The sequence below is a fragment of the Nilaparvata lugens genome, chromosome 4 (assembly GCF_014356525.2).
Source record: "Nilaparvata lugens isolate BPH chromosome 4, ASM1435652v1, whole genome shotgun sequence".
Classification (NCBI taxonomy): domain Eukaryota; kingdom Metazoa; phylum Arthropoda; class Insecta; order Hemiptera; family Delphacidae; genus Nilaparvata; species Nilaparvata lugens.
Genome location: NC_052507.1, coordinates 33,028,527 through 33,054,173, shown reverse-complemented (window position 1 = coordinate 33,054,173; position 25,647 = coordinate 33,028,527). Strand labels below are relative to the sequence as shown.

Here is a 25,647-nt window from a genome sequence, read left to right as displayed (position 1 = left end):
TTTTTGTACGATTCAGTCAATAATCTCCCATAAAATAAATTTATTGATTTCTACTATCTTTCAATTATTATGTATTTAGTACAACAAAGGACGAATTACTCTCATCTTACATGGTATATAATAAATTTGACTTTGATTATCCATTTTACACTCACAATTGAATAAATTGAAGTGAATTCCAATGTACAATTCCAAGATAACAGTAGACACCAGTGAAAACATACAAAACTATAATATCATCAATCATGAGATACTAGTTTAGAATCTTTGCAAAGTAGAGGAGAGTGTTGTAAGATTATGAGAACTAATTCCTTGAAAATAAAACACTTCACAGAACACATTTTTATACAATTGAATAATGGAATAAGCAATCTGATTGCATTTTAAAATTTTACCTACAGGGTACTTGGAACATAGCAATAGTAATGAAAATATTTGCAAATCGATGCAAACTCTCATTCAAAGTAAGTTTCTTTCGAAAACATCTGAACAATTCATTCTTGTTTAATTTCTTGACTTATCTTTCTAACTTCTCTGTCTTATTCGGTATTGTTCTAGCAATTTTATATTTCTCTTGCCCACAAAACTTTACATCCGTCCAGTTGATCCATTCATTGTATTAGTATCATCATATCTTCATTTTCTACTATTCAAGTCTTACTCATTTTCATTAAAGTCGTATTTTCATTTCTATTTCAATTTTTCTCTGGTTCCCTAGTTTTTCTCTTATCTGATAATCTACTTGTAGCTCATTCAATTATCATCATAATTATCACTATTATCTTTTCTTTTACCTTACGCATTTTCATTATTCTTCATTTTATGATTGCGTTTCGATTTGTATGATTCAGATAAGCAGCCGTCGACTGGGATGGAAGCGTCTCGCAGCTTCCACGTGCTGCTGCAGATGTCGAGCAACCACGAGTGCCTTGGCTACCTACTTCGGGGTCTTCTGCAGCATATTCACAGCATACTGCGTCTGTTGCAGCAGCGCAATGACATCACGCTGCACAGAAGTATGGCGGCCCTCCTACACAACATTCTAAAAGTAAGTTTTCATTTTAGTGGTAGTACATTGTAAGTAGTGAACAAGTAGAGGTTTAGTTTTCATTTATAATTTTTTAGTACTTTGTTCAATTTTAAATTTTAATTAATTGTTTTGTAACCTTTGTAACCTTAAGCTGGTTTTTTCAACTTGTTTTTTTCAATTTTGCACAACAAAAAAGATTTCTGTAAAATTGAAACTCCTTTGATTAATTGATAAGTCTTCCATTGTTCGTTGTGTTTGAAACTTCTTCAACGTTTATGGTTTTACTCAATACTTCCTTCAAGTTTTTTCCTACTTCTTATACTCTTCTCTCTCTCCTTTGTCTCCTACTCTCCTTCTCATTTTTCTGTTGTTCTTCTTCCCTTCTCAATTTTTCCATACTTTCTTCTTCTTCTCCATTTCTTTCACTACTTATTTTCCTTAACATCTTTTCCTCTTCCTACTCTCAATACTTTCTCTCATCTCCCGTTTTTCCTATCCTTTCTCGTTTCCCCTCTTAAGTTCTCGAGTACAAACTCCAACTAATTGTAGCATTCAGCTTCAGTTGTAATTGGATTGATAACAGAATGGATGAATGAATAATGGAATAATTGGATTGATTTTTTCTGTGTTTCAGACAGCACTGGAGGCGTACGGGAGCACTAGTGCGGTGAGCTTGGAGGATGCTCGCCGTGAGCTGGTGGCCGTGTGTTGCACGCTGCTCAAGGTCTGCCTGAGCCTCATTCACGGCGTGCACGACCACCAATTCACGGCACTCGTCACCATCAACAAGGTCATCGATGTGTGTGTCGTGCACAAGCTCGGCCATGCCAAGTACAAGTCCATCGATGCGCTCCGTCATCCCTGCAACGACAAGTGAGTTGTCACTATTCAAATAATGAGTCAAGTAATATAGACAGAGCGAAAGACCCAAGATTCATCATTTTAGAAGGTTGTCATAACAGAAATCAAATCAAATAATTCATTCTCTTTAGAAATATAGACAAAATATCTGTATTCAAAATGATATGCTAAAAAATAGGAAACTTTTATAATTTTCTTTATTATATTTATTGTGTCAGGATAAATTGATTTTTATTAAGGAATTTTCAATTCCCAGACATTTGATATCTTGAAAAATTTATTAGATATTAATAATTCATTCATAACTTAATTTGTAGAGCTATAACTTTGTATATGGATTAGGATACCACTGATATATCATTAGATATGATAATATATGGCTCAAGTATATTAAAAATACAGGTAACATAATATAATCCCAACACTCAATACTATGCCATGAAATAATACAGAATCTGGGTATGAATGCTTACTAGTTCAAAGTAGTTGTTAGAGAAATGTTATGTGGGGAACATACTTTCACTGATGATCACTTGATACCAATTCAAATGTTTTGCTGTTATCATGAATGGAACAGTAGTCACAGGTCCACATTTGTTGATCCTTAATATCTTAACAATGCTTGAATGTTCTTCATTATTTCACATGTCAATTCTGTTGGAATGATTGCGATCTCCATCTCCATTAACTCAAGGGTTGATGTCTCCTCGAGTTATTGTATATTTGTAGGACAATGTTGGTGATATTCATGGAATAATAATGTCATTCTCATTATATTTCAATGATTTTTAATAAAATTGGTTCGATTGTTTAAACAGGAGTCAGCCGACCAACGAGCTGGGTGAACCTCAGTCGCTGCATGCACAAGCGTCTGTGGACGGGACGGCGGCATCTGGAGGACAGGAAGGCTCAGGAACAGGCAGTGGAGGTGGGACGGGGGCGGCAGCGAGTGGCAGCAGCCGCCCCCGCAACCAGAAGCTGAGCGCCAAACGGCTGGGCTCTGTGTGGCGGCATGCCGCCGGCGAGCAAATCGAGCAAGTGCGCAAGACTATCACGCCAGAGAGCTCTGTTGAGGAGAGCATCATGGGTGAGTCTTTTCAAACATCTCAAAAAACGTCATTTGATTAAATGTAGTTTGATATTTTCAAATATCTTCTTCCATTACCTTGGTGTTTTCCCTGAAGTAACACGGAATGGATTCCTCTACATTATATAGACTTTTCCCTCTGATATTTTTCTCTAATATTCAGTCTTTTCAAACATCTCAAAAAGACATTTGATAAAGTTTAGTTCAATATTCTCAAACATTTTCTTTTATATTCTTGGTGTTATCCCTGACGTAACACGGAATGGAATCCTCTAGATATATCGACTTTTCTTTTTAAAGTTTAAGGTGAACTTCAAAGTTCAATAATATATGGAGAATGAATTTGTAAATATTGGCAAAGAAGAGCTGTGATTTTTATAGACTTGAATATAAATATAAAGAAAATGTTATGATCAATGTTTGCTAGACTTCAATTGAAAAAACATAATTATGATATTACTAGCAGGTAACCCGTGCTTCGCAAGGGTCTATTTTAAATCTTGACAAACTGAAAACTTGACGTAATGAAATCTAGAAGAATTGAAAATAGGTCTATAAGAATCCTCGGTTGATTGAGAATTTATTAGCAGCATTTAAAGTAAATCAGTCCAGTAGTTCAGACGTGATGATGCATCAAACATAATTTTCCTATACTTTACACCTGTATACATGTATAATCCCGTTCTTTCCTTTATTATAGTACAGAAGATAATAGATGGATGGATGATCATTGTTATTTTACTGAAAGATAGAATAAGTTGAATAGTTTCCCTTCCAGAGGGAGTTTTGACAACCCACAAAACTCATTTTTCATTTGAAGATATATCGAAAAGGTGCATAGCTTGCCAAAATACCCCTTATTCCAATATTAAAATTTTCGACTGACTGTACAGTGAGTCAGTCATTCTATCAGGGCTCGAATAATATTTTGAAATTTTTATAAAATAAAAATGGAATAGGATAATTTCTTTATGTGAATATCAACACCTTTATTCAAAGACATATTAACTGCATACGTTTTCATATTGCCGATACAACATTGATGGAACTGTAGACGTTTATTTAGCACGTTGTCTCAAAAAATCTGTTCTAGCTGAAAAATTAATAATGCATGCCACGTGTAGGCCTAAACATTGCATCAGGAAAACAAAGTTTCAGAACTATGGGCCAGTAGCAAGTACGTCTGCTAAATATGGACATAAACGCCGATTAACAAATCAGCTTTAGTTTTACGGATACATTTCTGTTCCACAAAGATCAGCTAGTTTTCAATTCTGATTAAGTTTTCCTGTTAACTAACCAAGATTTTTACGGCTTCACAAACCGGCAACACTGTTCCGACAGTGATGTTATTAAAATTATTATCCTGAACAAATTGCAAAAAATTGAGGTTATGTTATTGAAGCTGTGACTATTCATTAAGCATGCGCCATAAAAATGTTCTGTCTGTCGCAAGTGCTGTGCTATCTGCAGACAAACCAGATCGAAAACTAACCTCAAAAATCAGAATGTAATTTTCAATGCTAATATCAGCTGAATATTCTTTTCTATTTTACTAACGGATGAGATTCATTCATATATTTAGCTCATACTTTGAATTATGTAGTTTTTTTCCAAAAACTAATTTTGGAAGACAGCTATCAGTAGGTTGGATGACAGCTTGATAGGTTGGATGACAGCTTGATAGGTTGGAAGACAGCTATCAGTAGGTTGGATGACAGGTTGATAGGTTGGAAGACAGCTATCAGTTGGTTGGATGACAGCTTGATAGGTTGGAAGACAGCTATCAGTAGGTTGGATGACAGGTTGATAGGTTGGAAGACAGCTATCAGTTGGTTGGATGACAGGTTGATAGGTTGGAAGACAGCTATCAGTAGGTTGGATGACAGGTTAATAGGTTGGAAGACAGCTATCAGTAGGTTGGATGACAGGTTGATAGGTTGGAAGACAGCTATCAGTAGGTTGGATGACAGGTTATAGGTTGGAAGACAGCTATCAGTAGGTTGGATGACAGGTTGATAGGTTGGAAGACAGCTATCAGTAGGTTGGATGACAGGTTGATAGGTTGGAAGACAGCTATCAATCGGCGTTAGTTGGATTTAATTCCTTGTGAATGGCCTGTTGGAATTTTTTTACGTCGATTAGTTAAACAAGAATCATTTTCCGATTTTTATCTTTGTGCATCCAAATTTTATTCATTTCAGCCAATTGCCATTAAAAAGGTGCCTACTAATCAGAATAAGAATTTTCTTATGCCGGTTAGTTTAATCGGTGTTATCAGCTTGAAATTTTTTTTGTGCAACCAAAATGCATCGGCTAGCACTAATCTCAATAAGTCTAGCAAAGTTTTAAGTCAGTAGGCCAATTAGTTTGAGCTGTAGTGTGATTTTACATGAACATTTTCAAAAAATGCCCTCTCCTGGCCCCCTCTCTGCTCCTAGTCGGAATTTTTCTGCATAGATCTAATTTTTTTTTTGTAGCTGAACAAATAAGTTCCTCATGACTCTGCTGTGCAATGAGCGGTTAAAAAGTACGACATTTTTTGGGGGCCCCAGATCCCTCAGGGGGGCAAAATCCTTCTTTGTGGATGTTTTGTGGCTATCATAAACAATAGTGCAAAATTTCAAGTTTGTAGGCTCAGTAGTTTGGGCTGTGGTGTGATTTCAGTCTGTTGAGGCTTAGCCTTTTATAGATATAGAGTTATTGACTAATGGAATTTGAACATCAATTCTGAAGAATCTAGAAGGAAAATTGAAATTTTGGCTTCCAGGTTCACGAGATTGATATTTTTAGAATCTATGTGCAAAATTTGGAGATCTAAATCATTCCCGTTTTTCCGGTATGCAATCTACAAGTTGACATGTTTTGATGCGAACAAACGAACACACGAACTAAAACAACCCTACTCTCTCTTATTATATAGATTATCTTCTGAGCCCCTCAAGGCCTGTTGGAATATGAAATATGGGAATCTGGGTTTTGAGACTCTTGTCAAACAATATCAAGACAGAAGACAAATTGTCTTAGCATGTGTTTTCAAAGTTACGAATATTGCAGCAATATTTTGCATTATCCTGACAGAGATTACATTGATACTGAATTCCTGAGTGAATCATCAACTCTTCCATAATAAAGACGGTCTAGATTTAATTAACTTGTCATTCGAAGCTACTCACCAATCTCAAAGTGAATCACTGAATAATAACCGGTAAAATATTTCCAAGAATGAAGGTAGCTATGATTTGGAAATTCTAGGAATCCAGCTACCACTTTCACCTTATAGAACCTCTTCTGTCATGGAAAATTATTTGATTTATCATTTCAAATAGGCTTCCTCCCTGCCCACGTTTCTCGGAGCTGAAAACCAGGGAGAGTTAATTTTCATTATTATCATACGATAATAATGTCTCTGCTCTGCTATACTTGCATCCACATATTTTCGATATTAAATGAGTGAATTTATTAGAATTCTGGAACCAAATCGATAGTTTTGAAGGTGTCTCTACTCAAGTAATTATTGAAGCGAAAGTGATGTGGATCTCCTCGGGCTTAAACTAACTTTTTATTATTCACTTTCAATATTAATATGATATGGACAATTCCTATTTGCATCATGCTGTTCATACTTTTCTCATATTTCTTTTGATTATAAACACTTTACAATTTTTTATTCTCTTGTACCCTCTTGTAAATACAACAGCTCACTTTTGTTTTGAAAATGTATTATTCATCGCGTTGAATGTTTATAGATCATAGATCTCCCATTCTTTAATAATTAATATTTCAGATTATTAAGAGACGAAACAAGATAAAAAAACTATTTTTGTTTAAATTGGTTGTCAACCAGTTTTTATTTTAACTTATTATAACTCAAATTAAAACTCAAATGCTTTATTTTCCAGAACTCTAGTCCATTCTAGTATTGAAGTCATCTATTCATCTCATACTACAAAGCATAAATTATTGTGAAGAGACAGTTGAATGATAAAAGTCGTTCTGCGCTCTTACTTCATCCTTCAGAGATTACAACAACTACATTTGTATGAAGTGGAAGTACGTGTATTGAACCAAGTGTTTTCTATTTGTTCTTATTCTATCTGAGTTGATACCAAATTAAAGATTTATAGTTTTCCTCCCTTACAGATAGTTTTCAAATCGCACGTTTCTCATCTCTCCAATGATCCATTTACTCAATTTTCTAATACTTACTCATACTTCGGCAATAGTTAGTTAAACGTGGGGATTCCTCCTGAAACTCAGATATTCTTTATTTATAAAAAAATCGTACTAGAGTTATTGAGTTCACCGATTTATTAGAGTATCACATTATTTAGTCCACTTTTCAATGAAAAAAAAAATTAACAGAGAATGTTGTTTTACTCGATTTTTCTTCATTATTTACGTATAAAGCCGTGTCCACACTGAATAAATGTTCGACATACATGTTCGACAAACATGTTTGTTGAGGAGCTCAGGGACAAACATTTAAAAAAGTTTGGACAATCATTGTTTGTCAAACAAGAAATTACTGTTTCTCCAAACATTTCCAGCGTTGACAGCTGTAAAACATTAAACCTGTTCTCCTCACTTACAAATATTTTGTTTGGTGACGCGTCGACACTGGCCACGGGCAAACATTGTTTGTCAATCATAATAAAATTTGCCGAAACTGTTTTAACAAACTTGTTTGTCGAGCATTTGTTTAGTGTTGACACGGCTTAATATGTGCATGTTTACTAGAAAAATTGGCAATAACAGAAAACTTCAAACTTCTACTTCGAATTATTCTCTTCAACTATTAGGCTAACCCTAACCAATACTGGCGGAGAATGAACCATTTACAGCTACCATGTGGCGCGGGATATGAAAGAGGCTCCCTACACTACATCATTACTGCATCAGGCTCATCAGGCTACATCAGGCTCACTGCATCATTCTCATATTTTAGTGTCTCTGAACAGGTTTGTTTGGTTTGGTGTTGCAGACGTACTGTCGAGTGCGCATGCTGTGTCCATTCTGAACATCCTACACAATTCGCTGACTCTGTACAAGAGGGTGATCGGCAGCAAGCAGCTTTGTTCTCCAAGCCAGAGGTGAGCAGGTGAGCTATTATTACTAATATACTGTCCACCATTCTGTCACTGCCATTCACCTCTCTCCATCCCATCAAACTTCCATTATCCTTAACTATTACTCCATCATAATATTCAAATCGATTTCGAAGTTTGAATCATTCTTCGTTCAAATCTTCAATTTTTAAATATTTCTCTATTATACTATTTGAATTGCTTTCAATGCACTCATTATCAACCCTCGCTACAATCTCCAATCCACAAGTGTTTTTAGTGTTGGTATAAATCGATTTTAGTTTGAAGTTGTCATCACTACAGTAGATAATATAACTTTTGACAGCATTGAACTGAATAGTACAGCACATTTTCTCAGAAAAGAAACAAATCAATCACATATTCATCAATATATAATACACAAAAATTAGTTAACAATAGATGATATATATGAAAATTTGAGTCCACAAAGAACTTTCTGAAACGATTTGATAACTCATTTAAGTTGTTTGCTTTATCTCGTCTCACTATTATGTCAATAGTCAATGATAAGTAATCCGTAGGTATACAAATGAATAATGAAGAATCTATGTAGTATAATATGATTGTAATTTACAATTTTGAAATGTACTATATATAACTAATGTACTGTATAGAAATGATCGAATGAATGAATATAGGGTAATATCTTTTCGTTCAGCTATACATTATTCCAATCATCCAAATAAACGAGGGAGCACAAAAATGAGAGTTTAATCTGTGTAGTACGTAAGTCAGGTCTGACAAAGTAATCTTCTGAAGCCTCTCTCGTGTTCCAGATACACAGATTGAGCCCCTCGGTCCCAGATGCATATTATATACTGTCGTAAAGTAAGATTACATGAAATCATTCAGATAGACCTTGTCACGTCCTGCTCCTGGGAGGGCAATGGATATGCACAAAATAAATAATTGAAAACTTTGAGGTTATGAAACTCTATCTTGTAATTATTGACCAAGCGAAGTGAGGTCTAAGATTCAAGTCGACGGTTTGGTATTTCCAAATGTTTAAATATTTAAATGTTTAAATGTTTAAATGTTTAAATGTTTAAATGTTGAATGTTTAAATGTTTAAATGTTAAATGTTTAAATGTTGAATGTTTAAATGTTAAATGTTTAAATGTTTAAATGTTTAAATGTTTAATGTTTAAATGTTTAAATGTTTAAATGTTTAAATGTTTAAATGTTTAAATGTTTAAATGTTCAAATGTTTAAATGTTTAAATGTTTAAATGTTTAAATGTTTAAATGTTTAAATGTTCAAATGTTTAAATGTTTAAATGTTTAAATGTTTAAATGTTTAAATGTTTAAATGTTTAAATGTTTAAATGTTTAAATGTTTAAATGTTTGAATGTTTGAATGTTTAAATGTTTAAATGTTTAAATGTTTAAATGTTCAAATGTTTAAATGTTTAAATGTTTAAATGTTTAAATGTTTAAATGTTTAATGTTTAAATGTTTAATGTTTAAATGTTTAAATGTTTAAATGTTTAAATGTTTAAATGTTTAAATGTTTAAATGTTAAATGTTTAAATGTTAAATGTTTAAATGTTAAATGTTTAAATGTTTAAATGTTAAATGTTTAAATGTTTAAATGTTTAAATGTTTAAATGTATAAATGTTTAAATGTTCAAATGTTTAAATGTAAAATGTTTCAATGTTAAATGTTTAAATGTTTCAATGTTAAATGTTTAAAGTTTAAATGTTAAAATGCTTAAATGTTTAAATGCTTAAATGCTTAAATGTTTAAATGTTAAATGTTAAATGTTTGAATGTTAAATGTTTAAATTTTCAAATGTTCAAATGTTTAAATGTTAAATGTTAAATGTTTAAATGTTCAAATGTTCAAATGTTCAAATGTTTAAATGTAAATGTTTAAATGTTTCAATGTCTAAATGTTTAAATGTTTAAATTTTCAAATGTTCAAATGTTTAAATGTTCAAATGTTCAAATGTTTAAATGTTCAAATGTTTAAATGTTGAATGTTTAAATGTTTCAATGTCTAAATGTTTAAATGTAAAATGTTTCAATGTTAAATGTTTAAATGTTTCAATGTCTAAATGTTTAAATGTTGAATGTTTAAATGTTAAATGTTTGAATGTTTAATGTTTAAATGTTTGAATGTTAAATGTTTAAAGGTTTAAATGTTTAAATGTTTCAATGTCTAAATGTTTAAATGTATAAATGTTTAAATGTTAAAATGCTTAAATGTTTAAATGTCTAAATGTCTAAATGTCTAAATGTTTAAATGTATAAATGTTTAAATGTTTGAATGTTTGAATGTTTAAATGTTAAAATGCTTAAATGTTTAAATGTTGAATGTTTAAATGTTAAATGTTAAATGTTAAATGTTTAAATTTTAAATGTTTAAATGCTTAAATGTTTAAATGTATAAATGTTTAAATGTTAAATGTTTAAATGTTCAAATGTTCAAATGTTTAAATGTAAAATGTTTCAATGTTAAATGTTTAAATGCTTAAATGCTTAAATGCTTAAATGTTTAAATGTCTAAATGTCTAAATGTCTAAATGTCTAAATGTCTAAATGTTTAAATGTCTAAATGTTTAAATGTTCAAATGTTTAAATGTTAAAATGCTTAAATGCTTAAATGTTTAAATGTATAAATGTTTAAATGTTTGAATGTTTGAATGTTTGAATGTTCAAATGTTTAAATGTTCAAATGTTCAAATGTTTAAATGTAAAATGTTTCAATGTTAAATGTTTAAATGTCTAAATGTCTAAATGTCTAAATGTTTAAATGTTTCAATGTTAAATGTTTAAATGTTAAATGTTTGAATGTTTGAATGTTCAAATGTTTAAATGTTAAAATGCTTAAATGTTTAAATGCTTGAATGTTTAAATTTTAAATGTTTAAATGCTTAAATGTTTAAATGTCTAAATGTCTAAATGTCTAAATGTCTAAATGTCTAAATGTTTAAATGTTGAATGTTTAAATGTTTCAATGTCTAAATGTTTAAATGTTTGAATGTTTGAATGTTTGAATGTTCAAATGTTTAAATGTTTTTAAATGTTTAAATGTATAAATTTAAACATTCAAACATTTAAACATTCAAACATTAAACATTTAACATTCAAACATTTAAATATTTAAACATTTAAACATTCAACATTTAAACATTTGAACATTTAAACATTTAAATGTTTAAATGCTTAAATGTTTAAATGTTTGAATGTTTGAATGTTTAAATGTTTTTAAATGTTTAAATGTTTAAATGTAAATGTTTAAATGTCTAAATGTCTAAATGTTTAAATGTTGAATGTTTAAATGTTAAATGTTAAATGTTTAAATGTTCAAATGTTCAAATGTTCAAATGTTTAAATGTTTCAATGTCTAAATGTTTAAATGTTAATGTTTAAATGTTCAAATGTTCAAATGTTCAAATGTTCAAATGTTTAAATGTAAAATGTTTCAATGTTAAATGTTTAAAGTTTAAATGTTAAAATGCTTAAATGCTTAAATGCTTAAATGTTTAAATGTAAAATGTTTCAATGTTAAATGTTTAATGTTTAAATGTTTAAATGTATAAATTTAAACATTTAAACATTTAAACATTTAAACATTTAAAATTTAAACATTTAAACATTCAAACATTTAAATATTTAAACATTTAAACATTAAACATTTAAACATTTAAACATTTAAACATTTAACATTTAAACATTTAAACATTTGAACATTTAAACATTTAAACATTTAAACATTAAACATTTAACATTTAAACATTAAACATTTAACATTTAAACATTAAACATTTAAACATTTAAACATTAACATTTAAACATTTAAACATTTAACATTTTAACATTTAAACATTTAAACATTTAAACATTTAAACATTTAAACATTTAAACATTTAAACATTTAAACATTTAAACATTTAAACATTTAAACATTCAAACATTTAAATATTTAAACATTAAACATTTGAACATTCAAACATTCAAACATTTTAACATTTTAACATTAAAACATTCAAACATTTGAACATTTAACCATTTAAACATTAAACATTTGAACATTTGAAAATTTAAACATTTAAATGTTTAAATGTAAAATGTTTCAATGTTAAATGTTTAAATGTAAAATGTTTCAATGTTAAATGTTTAAAGTTTAAATGTTTAAATGTTAAATGTTTGAATGTTAAATGTTTAATGTTTGAATGTTTAATGTTTAAATGTTAAAATGCTTAAATGCTTAAATGCTTAAATGCTTAAATGCTTAAATGCTTAAATGCTTAAATGTTTAAATGCTTAAATGTTTAAATGTTTAAAGTTTAAATGTTTAAACATTAAACATTTGAACATTTGAACATTTAAACATTAAACATTTGAACATTTGAAAATTTAAACATTTAAATGTTTAAATGCTTAAATGTTTAAATGTTGAATGTTTAAATGTTAAAATGCTTAAATGTTTAAATGTTAAATGTTTGAATGTTTAAATGTTTAAATGTTTAAATTTTAAATGTTTAAATGTATAAATTTAAACATTCAAACATTCAAACATTTAAACATTCAAACATTCAAACATTTGAACATTCAAACATTTAAATATTAAACATTAAACATTGAACATTTAAACATTTGAACATTCAAACATTTGAACATTCAAACATTTGAACATTTGAACATTTAACCATTTAAACATTTAAATGTTTAAATGCTTGAATGTTTAAATTTTTAAATGTTTAAATGTTTAAATGTTTAAATGTATAAATTTAAACATTCAAACATTTGAACATTTAAACATTTAAATGTTTAAATGCTTAAATGCTTAAATGTTTAAATGTAAAATGTTTCAATGTTAAATGTTTAAATGTTTAATGTTTAAATGTTTAAATGTTGAATGTTTAAATGTTAAAATGCTTAAATGTTTAAATGTTTAAAGTTTAAATGTTTAAATGCTTAAATGTTTAAATGTATAAATTTAAACATTCAAACATTTTAACATTTAAACATTTAAATGTTTAAATGTTTAAATGCTTGAATGTTTAAATTTTTAAATGTTTAAATGTTGAATGTTTAAATGTTAATGTTTAAATGTTTAAACATTAAACATCTAAACATTTAGACATTGAAACATTTAAACATTCAAACATTAAACATTAAACATTTAACATTTGAACATTTGAACATTTGAACATTTAACATTTAAACATTTAGACATTGAAACATTTAAACATTCAAACATTAAACATCTAAACATTTAAACATTCAACATTTAAACATTTGAACATTCAAACATTTGAACATTTAAACATTTAACATTTGAACATTTGAACATTTAAACATTTATACATTTAAACATTTAAATGTTTAAATGTTTGAATGTTTGAATGTTAAATGTTTAATGTTTAAATGTTAAATGTTTAAATGTTTAAATGTTCAAATGTTTTAAATGTTCAAATGTTTTAAATGTTTAAACATTAAACATTCAAACATTAAACATCTAAACATTTAAACATTTGAACATTTGAACATTTAAACATTTAACATTTAACATTTAAACATTTGAACATTCAACATTTAAACATTTGAACATTTGAAAATTTAAACATTTAAACATTAAAATTTAAACATTAAACATTTGAACATCAAACATTCAAACATTCAAACATTAAACATTTAAACATCAAACATTTAAACATTTATACATTTAAACATTAAACATTTGAACATTTGAACATTTAAACATTTGAACATTTGAACATTTAAACATTTATACATTTAAACATTTAACCATTTAAACATTTAAACATTCAAACATTTTAACATTTGAACATTTGAACATTTGAAAATTTAAACATTTAAACATCTAAACATTTGAACATTCAAACATTTAAACATTTATACATTTAAACATTTGAACATTTGAACATTTGAACATTTAAACATTTGAACATTTAAACATTTAGACATTGAAACATTTAAACATTTAACATTTGAACATTTGAACATTTAAACATTAAACATTTGAACATTTGAAAATTTAAACATTTAACATTTGAACATTTGAACATTGAACATTTAAACATTTAACATTCAAACATTTGAACATTTAAACATTTAAACATTGAACATTTAAACATTTAGACATTGAAACATTTAAACATTAAACATTAAACATTTGAACATTCAAACATTCAAACATTTTAATTAAACATTTAAACATTCAAACATTTGAACATTCAACATTTAAACATTAAACATTTAAACATTGAACATTTAAACATTTGAACATTCAAACATTTGAACATTCAAACATTTGAACATTTGAACATTTAAACATTCAAACATCTAAACATTTGAACATTAACCATTTAAACATTTAAAATTTAAACATTTAACATTTAAACATTTGAACATTTGAACATTTGAACATTTGAACATTTGAACATTTAACATTTAAACATTTGAACATCAAACATTCAAACATTTGAACATTCAAACATTTGAACATTCAAACATTAAACATTTAACATTTAAACATTTGAACATTTGAACATTTAACCATTTAAACATTTAAACATTCAAACATTCAAACATTTTAACATTTAACATTTAAACATTCAAACATTCAAACATTAAACATCTAAACATTTAGACATTTAAACATTTAGACATTGAAACATTTAAACATTCAAACATCTAAACATTTGAACATTGAACATTTAAACATTCAAACATCTAAACATTTAGACATTGAAACATTTAAACATTCAAACATTTAAAATTTAAACATTTAACATTTGAACATTTGAACATTGAACATTTAAACATTTAACATTCAAACATTTGAACATTCAAACATTTTAATTAAACATTTAAACATTCAACATTTAAACATTTATACATTTAAACATTTAAACATGTAAACATTTAAACATTTGAACATTGAACATTTAAACATTTACATTTAAACATTTAAACATGTAAACATTTAAACATGTAAACATTTAAACATTCAAACATTTGAACATTTGAACATTTGAAAATTTAAACATTTAAAATTTAAACATTCAAACATCTAAACATTTGAACATTTAAACATTCAAACATTCAAACATTAAACATCTAAACATTTGAACATTCAAACATTCAAACATTAAACATCTAAACATTTGAACATTTGAACATTTGAACATTTAAACATTTGAACATTCAACATTTAAACATTTAAACATTTGAACATTTGAAAATTTAAACATTTAAACATTAAACATTTGAACATTCAAACATTAAACATTAAAACATTCAAACATTTAAACATTTGAACATTTGAAAATTTAAACATTTAAACATTCAAACATTAAACATTAAACATTTAACATTAAACATTGAAACATTTAAACATCTAAACATTTAAACATTTAAACATTTAAACATTAAACATTTAAACATTTAAACATTTAAACATTTAAACATTTAACATTTAAACATTTAACATTTAAACATTTAAACATTTGAACATTTAAACATTTAAACATTTAAACATTTAAAACATTTAAACATTCAAACATTTAAACATTTAAACATTTAACATTAAACATTCAAACATTTAAACATTTGAACATTAAACATTTAAACATTTAACATTTAAACATTTAAAATTTAAACATTTAAACATTTAAACATTTAAACATTTAAACATTTAAACATTTAAACATTTAAACATTAAACATTTAACATTTAAACATTTAAACATTTAAACATTTAAACATTTAAACATTTAAACATTTAAACATTTAAACATTTAAACATTTAAACATTTAAACATTTAAACATTTAAACATTTAAACATTAAACATTTAAACATTTAAACATTTAAACATTTAAACATTTAAACATTTAAACATTTAAACATTTAAACATTTAAACATTTAAACATTAACATTTAAACATTTAAACATTTAAACATTTAAACATTTAAACATTTAAACATTTAAACATTTAAACATTTAAACATTTAAACATTTAAACATTTAAACATTTAAACATTTAAACATTAAACATTTAAACTTTAAACATTTAAACATTAAACATTTAAACATTTAAACATTTAAACATTTAAACATTTAAAATTTAAACATTTAAACATTTAAACATTTAAACATTTAAACATTTAAACATTTAAACATTTAACATTTAAACATTTAACATTTAAACTTAAACATTTAAACATTTAAACATTAAACATTTAAACATTTAAACATTTAAACATTAAACATTCAAACATTTAAACATTAAACATTTAAACATTTAAACATTTAAACATTTAACATTTAAACATTTAAACATTTAAACATTTAATCATTTTTGAAATGAGGTGCATCTAACAGGTGATTCTCATGGAATATAATCCTATAAACCTATACTATCGCATGGAGCCTCAATGTGAGGACAATACTGTTAGTGATGATGGTTAAAGCTAAAAATCAGGTATTTTTCAAAATTAAAAGGAGCATTGTTATTAGGTGTACCTGGAAATCTTCATTGGATATATCGATCTACCTGGTCTCAGGCTGAAGAGCACAGAATTACGCTTAGATAATTCCGAATTTTACGTTTAAAATAATTATATCGTTGGTAAAAACGGAAATTCATTTTTCCTTGAAAAAAACTCATTTTTGAAAAATTTCAACTCAGTACCTATTGAAGACAGAAAGCTCTCATATATATCATTTTATTTGAAATGTGTTAATCGAAAAAAGGTGGTAGTGAATGTTTTCGACCAAAAAACTGGACTTGGCTGAGATAGCTGAGAAATGAGAAATGAGTATGAGGTTGTTTGGCCAACCTGTATTCAGCACAAGGAAATTTTGTATAAGAAAATTGGCTCTGATTTTCTCCTATGTATCCAAACAATGTATTAGAAAATCAGAACTACAATATATATTGAAAGCACCAATGTATATAGTGACTGGACTAACATTTTAAAAATAAATTCTGATCTATTATACCGTATTCAATATTGGACTGGCTAAATACAATAATTAGAAATTTTACTCTCCAATTCATTGTCGATAAAATGTCTAATCTTATTGGGTAGGGAGGAATTGGTGAGGCTGCTATTGTGTCTCAAATCTTCGATTCTTGAGTTTAAGATCTGATAAAATCCATTTATATGATTGAATTTGATAGAGTCCTGGAGCAAGTATCACACTTCAAGTATTTGGGCTGTGATATTACCTACGAGATGGACCAAGACTTAAATGTGAAATTGAACAGATTCCATGAATCCATTTGTGGAGCAATGAATAAGACATTGAAAAACAGAGCAGGAGAGAGAAAAAAACTGAAATTTTATGAGGTAATGACTATTCCAACTCTCTCATATGGCCTTCAGAAGCCTGAGAAGGAGGGAATGGAGCAGGTTACTCAGGCTGCCTAAATAGGGTTTTTATGAGCAGTTAAAGGGTGCAAAAGGGAAGATAGAATTTATAATGTTATTATAAGAAGTAAGCTGAACATAGCCTCTATATGACAGAAGATTGAATAGAATCGGCAAAACTTGAAAGATCATGTTCAAAGGATGGAGAGCGACAGGAGGCGTACATAACAACACTCAATCCCTTAGTAGTAGGCCAGAAATTCATAATGAGAGTGATAAGTAGGAAACCAGCTCGACATCATTCCCTCATTCTATTCAGAGATAGAAATATCTTACCATTAAGGTATTTATATTTTCACAAAGTGCTAGAACTATTTTACAAAGAAAGCGGCCAAGATCTCAATGAATTCATCTATGAAGTACGTCACCCAATGCTACGTACAGGAGGGTACTTTATTCCGCCTCGTCCAAGAAAGGAAAAATTCAGGAGATTCTTTCTATATGTCGCTCCTCGTATTTTCAACCTTTTGCCTAGTGAAATAAAGGATGCATTACGCTTGAATAGATTCAGACACTTGACCAAGAGTTGGCTATTGGAGAGGAATGAAGTGGAAACATTGTTTCAATAAATTTTATCTCAGTAGATTATTTTAATAATTTTATTATGTATGTATGGCATTTCAACACGCTCAAATTACCAGATTGCATTATTTAAGCTCAAGAGTTCAATTCAGCTAAATTTATTTCTTATATTTCATAGCTTTATCTAATTACAGTTTTATTTTACATTCTCTTTCATTATTGTTCAGATTTTAACTTGATAGTTTCTAGTACTAGATCTGTTCATATTTACTATTCATATTGAAGGCATTATATTTATAGTTTATATCTACGTTTCTATTCATGCAGAGCTCTGCTGTTTTTATTTTTGTTTAATTCTTATATTTGTTTAACACTGTAACCATACTATTCAAGAGAATAAAAAATGCATATGGAACATGAACGACCCCACACTGTAGTAACTCAGGGGTTGTTAAAAGCAATATTTTTCCACTATTTTCAGTTATACATTGTAATATATTGTAATTTTAATGTATTTTTTGGAAGAATAAATTTCAATTTCAATTCTCAAGGCAGTCATGTCGCATTGGTAGGAAGGAGAAGTGTGGGCAGACCCAGCTAAAGATGGATATGATGGGGAGTTTGATGTCGAAACAGGCAAATAGCCTGATCCTTGTTTAGAAAGACGACGACGACGATGATGATTGAAATGTTCCTTTACTATATCATATTTTTAAAACTAAATTATCGAAAAATTTTCATCTAGAGCTTAGTCCTGTGTTATTTGGTGGTAATAATATTATTAAGTTGAACTTTCAATTTTCAAAGTATCTGTTGACTCTCACTTTCGAATATTATTCTGTTCATCAGTTGAAGTATTCAGGATGATGAATAACGATGTAATTATCTCAAGTTCACAAGTAATCTTGAAAAGTGGAGATATTGTTGCATGTTTAACGAGAGAGCCGATTATTAGTAAAGTGAATTTGAAGTGGCGAAATCCGCAGAGCGCCACCGAACAATCGCCGTAAGACGGTGCTGTAGTCATTAGAAATCGTAAGCCGGCGGCTGCAAAATTGATGTAAGTTATCAGGCTTCTCTCAGCTTTATTCTTCGTCGTGCTTTATTATTTACCTTCATGGAAGGTGAAGTTTCGAAATAAGAGCGTGTACGGTAAGCCCTAAATCACTGGAAATATTAGAATTGAGGATCCGCGTAATTTGAATGTATAGCTGCTGTGTGTGTGCTCCGCTTCCAGACAATCGTGTTATAAATTTATTCAGTCTAAACAAACGCTCTCTCTCTCTCACTCCTTCACCTCTCACACTTGGCACTTTTTCTTCCTCTCTCCCTTCACTCTCATCCTCTATTTCTCATTCCTCTCCATCTTTCAGTTGTTACACGAGCCGCCATCTCTCAATGGATTCTTATAATGATCTGCGTTCAACAAAATGTTAAACTCTCATAAGACATCAAACAGGCTCAAATACTACTTTTTGACTAGAATGACTCCAACTATTTATTGAATTCTTGAATATTTGAATTCCTTAATATTTGTTAGGGCCGGTTTCCGAGCTCGGGATCTGGCTAAGTTCTAGACTTTAAACAGCTGGAGTCAGAAAATTGGCTTTCCGAAACGGGGCGTAGTCGTGGTCATTGTCATAGTCACGTTTGAATTAAATTTCGAAATACTGGAAAATTGAATACAAAATAAAATAGTGTAAAGTTTCAGCTATTTTTAATTATTTAGGAACGTTTAATTTCGTCAAGGAGAATTGTTTCCAATTATAGAAATGAGAAAATAAAAACTGTGACTACGCCCCGTTTTGGAAAGCCAATTTTCTGACTCCAGCTGTTTAAAGTCTAGAACTTAGCTAAATTCCGAGCTCGGAAACCAGCCCATAGTGTTTTTCAGAAAACCAAAACTCAATAATAAATCATTAATGTTGGAAATACAGTTACGGATGATATTCCAGTAGTGATTCTCTCCAAACAAACTCGTCCACAAGCAATCTCTATTCGTAACAGAAAGAAGGAGAGAAAAACCAAACAACCAAGACAGACTCGACCCAATCAACCAAACAACTATTCAATTTTTCAACCAAGTCATAAAAGCCAAGAACGAATTAATTCTTGTAACTGTAGAAACGAGAGAGAAGCCGAACTGGATAATTTTTGCGTAGGTTCCGCCAGTGCAGCTATCACTGCCTGCAGCTGATGGCGACTCGAGTGCTGCTGTTCATGGTGGAGACCCCCTCCGTGCAGACGCAGCTCGTGCAGGAGCCGCAGCTCCGGATACTCACCGCCGCCCTCGACTCCACCAACGATCCTGTAAGTTTAATCAGCTTTCTTCTCAATCCATTGTTCACGTTCTTAATCAGTAGTGGAGATGATAATGTGCTAGATTTTGCTATAATGCATGATTTGTTTCGATAACTTGCAGAAGAATGTTACTGGTTACTATTGAATGGAATGACTTGATAATTGTCAAAACGACTGACATTTATTTACTTCATTCATTAACAATCACAAATCGTGATATTTTACAATAATATGCTTGGGAGAAGACAAGAAGACAAAATCAATGCTTTTGACAATAATGAGTTGTTTTTATTCAATGTGGATTTTCACCACAGCATCACCTTAACAACATAGAAAGCTACTGGTTATTCCTTGTTGTTATATACCTCAACATCTAGTTAATCAATTTCGTAAGAATGATTATATGTAGTACGTTACATGGAGAGACTTTGCATAATTCTTCATACCAATTGTTGAAAACCCCCTCATCATAATCAGAAAATACTCCAATTTCTGCTGTTATCAATCTCCAGTCTCCAGTGATCTGAAAGATCCCATGTGTGCTTGTTTCAGAATAGCTTAACAACCAAAATAGTCTCTCATCTTGTCATCCATTTGGAACAGTGACTCCCAGATTCCAGTCTCTTATCCGCTCCGATTCAATTATATTTATGAGCTTCTACAATTCGAACTGTACTTCATTTTAGTTGATAGTATAACTAATAAGTAAAAGCATTTTCCCTTGGCAGTAGTTGGGGTAGTTTCTAGTATCTGATAGTTAACACTTAGTGCATGAGATAGCCAGCACTGGTAGAGTGCCTTTAGAGGTGGTTAATGGCATTGTTACTACATTCAACGAAGGTGATTAGCGCTTTTGATCACACCAATGTGAACCATGTTAAAACCATCTCTTGGTTAAAGCGTCAGTTTACCAACAGCAATTACTGCAGCTGATTACTATAAGCTACTGCTCTCAAGCTCGGTCGCTGTTTTGAGATTCGCTCAATTCTGTCAGCATTGGATGCGGAAGGAAGCATTGATGCTATTTATCAGAAATGCTGACAGTTCAAAATGAACCTCCCTATATGGGAGGACAGAGTCTGTCATGAATAAATAAATGAACAAACGTTTAGTTTTACAAGTGGTTTGGTTTCATATAATAACACGAATATGGTTAACCAATGGATTAGTTGTAAAACCTGAATGCAATAGTGTGGTAGTGACTCTAATATACTGGAAGATGTGTCCTTTATAAGAGTTCCGATCTATTAAATAAGACATAGACATCAATAGAATGACAGGACTGGGAAAAGTGGTTGATTGGAAAACATACATAGATCTTAATACACTCCCAGTGAGAAGATTAAATTTCTTTTTTTTTTTTTTGAAGAAACTCTGAACGAAACTAAGCTGATTTATAATTATTGTGAATAACAGAATGGATTAATGATGAATATTAAATGAATGACCTGGTACAAAATATCTCATACCTTGTGAATAACTGATCTTCAAATTGAGAGATGTAATAAAAATGAGAAGTGACTAAAGGAATGCAAATAGGGAGAGTACGAGAACGACAGGCAAGAAGTTGTAGGAGAAAGAGAATGTGACTCGAAAAGATGGCTTCTCTAAAATAGAATGAAAATTTGATTATTCCATGCACGTTTAACATTTTCTATCTTCATTTAGTACGGAAAGTAGCTTGATAAACAAACAACAGACACTTAACATTTTGATTAACTTGTAGGATGAGTGAAAACGCGTCTAGAAAAAATCGTTTCACAATAGCATTACATCCCAAAATTTTTTAATCTGTTTAAATTCATAATCATTCAGCTACATTTTATCTATCGTCAACACATCAAAAACTTCATAATAAAAACGAGTAATATTTCTTGGTGTCATAGATCAGAAAAAATTATCAATAAATTCTATGAACTATTCTCTTTTTGTGTGAATGATACGTGGTCCACACGGCAGTAGCAAATACTTTTTATGTGAACGCTTCCTTTTGACGAGCCTGCAGTAATCAGTGAACAGCTCTGATATTTTTCCAGTTTGCTGGTCACGCTCTCAGCGCTCAGCCAGTTGCCTTTCAAAGGGAAAGCCCTTCGACCATCAACCACAGCACATTAACCATGCATTGATGAATCACTCTTTTTATCTTTCACTGGCGCTCCCATGCCAACCAACCACCTCTTTTCACTCGTTTGTTAGGACTGATTTCACTCATTTTTTTCATGAATTCATTATTATGGCAAATGATGCGCTCAGCTAAAACTTTTGTAAAACAAAATTGATTGTGTTGTGGTCAGGTTTTACGACAACAAATTGATTTTTGTTTTGAATTGATTCGTGTTTTAAACCACAGTTTGCTTTCTAATATGATTTGAACGACATGCATTGAGTGAATGTCAGTTTAGTACTAATTGTCAGAATTAATGTATAATTCTGCTACTAATAATAAACGAAATATTGTACTCTTCAATTTGACTTCCTTCTACAATCTACTATTATTTAGCATATGACAGATACACAAGAAATATATAGCTCGTGAGTCTCAAATGCCTAGATATACACTGTACATTTCAAAATTCATTAAGATGTTGTGTTGTTTTCGGTCAGGAGAACATAAGTTTGTCTGACTGCCATTATTTGCTAGTCCATTTAACGTTAGCCAATGTGCACCATGGAGACGAACTAGCGTTACACATAGTTAAGTTAAAAATCTGATTGCTGGAACAATTTTGAGGTTAAAGAAGGTTGAAACTCAATCCACTAGTTGATAATTGATTACTTAGAACATGCAGTGGACGACATATAAGTCTAATATGCTGTAATGTTTCTTCAACGTTGCTTCTAATGTATTGGAAATTGGATAGCAAAAACTTGTGTTCTCACGTTTTCTTATTCATCTACAACACAACTTCCGAGTTCTTCAAACATAACATCAGATTCTATTATTCTACTTAATTTTTTTATTATTAGATATTTATAATACGTTTTTTATACCTTGATACAATTTCATTGATATTAGATTTCCACATGAAATTGGGCTGCTATTTGGTTAAAAAATTGCTCGAATTGATGCAGTACTGTAATAATATACAGAGAGTATAGAATGTACATTCTATACATTCCATACTCTCTGGATTTATATTGAAGTTATGAAAGTTCTATTTGGGAAACTCTCAAACGGCATCAAAGTTTTTGAAACCCAATTAGAGAATCTGAACTGTGATAAGTCACCTGAATTACTGTTACTAGAAACTCTATAACTTCAAGAGACCCAATTAACGTTTTCCTCCCGAAATACCAACGAAACCTGTGCGGTTTTCTCATTTGATTACTTTTTTCCAGCAACTGCTAGTGCTGGCGCTGCAAATAGTGGCGACAGTGGCGCTGGACCCAGCCAATCACAGAGCTCTGCTGGACCACGGCATGCCGGATGTGTTGTCGCAATTGCTGCTGCCCTCTGACGAGTGGTACTACACCAATCACACCACCAAGTACGCCCGCTTTGTCAAGCACCATGTCGCCAGGATCCTCGTCTACCTCGGCTTCCAGCATCGCGTCAACCTCCGATTCTCCGTCTATGACTTGCTGCTCGGTGAGCCCACGCAATCAAACTATATAAATAATAAATTATATTTATCTTGTTAGTTAGCAATAAAACATTCATTATCATTGATAACAATGAAATTTGAATTATAACACATAACCCTGTTTCAGACGTTTTCAATGTAATCTAAATTTAGGAGAGGAATAATAATAATAAATCGTTTATTTCACTGCATTTTTACAATAATTGGTAATACAAATACATACATTAAACATAATGGTTGAACATTACAATTGGTAATACAAATGCATACCTTAAGCATAATAATTGAACATAGATAATAATATTAAGCATGTAACAGAAAAAACCACAGTGCATCCCTCTTTAGGCTAAACCTGCGATGAGGGATGTCTCGCTCTCTAGTTGAGTCAACTTAATTATAATACAATAACAATTTTTAGGTATCAAACAATAAGGTAAATTTTATACAATAATCAGTGTGCTTTTCACAAGATGGGATTACGAATCTTTAACAATAAATTACATTTGAATAAAGACAGCAAAAAAATGTAAATAATATTACACCTCTATTAAACGTTTTTCTTCATAGAAGCGATTAAGTCTATTCTTAAACAAATTGTAACTGGGTGCATCTGATATATCTGATTGCAGTTTATTGAAAAGTCGTGGTCCCTTAGCAAAAGCATGTAAGGAGGCCACTCTACTTCTTGTGAAGGGTTCTTTTAATTTATTAGCAAGATTTCGACGAGTGGAATATACATGTTCATCCATAACTGGAAACTCTGAACGTCTTAAATACACAAACTTCAAAAGATTTATTTCAAATAGGGTATCAACACTAAAAACGCCAAATTCTCTATACAATACTTCGGTTGGATATCTTATGGGTCTCTTTAAACATATTTTTATTATTCTTTTATAAAGAATTATGAGAGGTTGCAAAATTGAACTCCCACAACTTCCCCAGGATACAATACCATAGCAGATAATTGACTGTATCAGTGCCAAGAATACCATTCTTAATTGATAGATAGGAAGGACATTCCTTAATTGAACGAATTTATAAATTAATTTTCTAAGTTTTGAACAGATGTATGAAATGTGCGAGCTCCACCGTAAATGTACATCCAATACTACACCTAAATATTTTATTTCATTTTCTTTCTCTAATGTAGGACATCCACAGCTGTAGTATGGACTGGCACAATTTATATCATGTGATACTAGTTTACAGTCAGTATTATCTGGAGGCAATCCAGAGGACGACAATGAAAAGGGAAGAAATCTAGTTTTTTGAATATTCAAATGTAGGAGACTATTCTTTAACCAGGACTTGATAACATCAAAGCATTCATTAGCTCTCTGGAAGGTGATTGGCCAAGTTTCCCCCCAAACTATAGCAACTGTGTCATCCGCAAAAGAGTACAAGGAACAATTCCCTAGATTTATATTTAATAAATCATTTATGTATATTAAGAACAAAACTGGCCCAAGCACTGTTCCTTGTGGAACAGTACAAGGTATCCTTAGTTTTTCTTTCTTCATATTTTGTAAAAAAATGAATGAATGAGAAACAAATGTGAGTGAAAAATATTACTAGTTATAGGGTTTACTTTTCTCTTTTTTCTTGTTATTTCCATTTATAATGACTATAAAACTCCAATCCAACTCAACTGCTATTGATTAGGATCAAGCTTTTCTAAAAGTTCCATTAAACTATAACTGTATGCCATAATTAAGTCACCACATAATATGTAGTCAACCACCC

The 25,647-nt window shown here is 29.8% G+C and overlaps 1 protein-coding gene across 1 annotated transcript in view; it reads left to right on the top strand.

Annotated features, from left to right (window-relative positions):
* LOC111050143 overlaps nucleotides 1-25,647 on the top strand; it is a 565,154-nt gene that overhangs the window by 309,707 nt on the left and 229,800 nt on the right. The window contains exons 13-18 of the mRNA XM_039426978.1: nucleotides 852-1,048; nucleotides 1,665-1,903; nucleotides 2,710-2,978; nucleotides 7,963-8,071; nucleotides 20,179-20,326; nucleotides 23,657-23,906. Of these exons, the coding sequence (XP_039282912.1) occupies nucleotides 852-1,048; nucleotides 1,665-1,903; nucleotides 2,710-2,978; nucleotides 7,963-8,071; nucleotides 20,179-20,326; nucleotides 23,657-23,906 (1,212 nt within the window). The remainder of the gene's footprint in view (nucleotides 1-851; nucleotides 1,049-1,664; nucleotides 1,904-2,709; nucleotides 2,979-7,962; nucleotides 8,072-20,178; nucleotides 20,327-23,656; nucleotides 23,907-25,647) is intronic.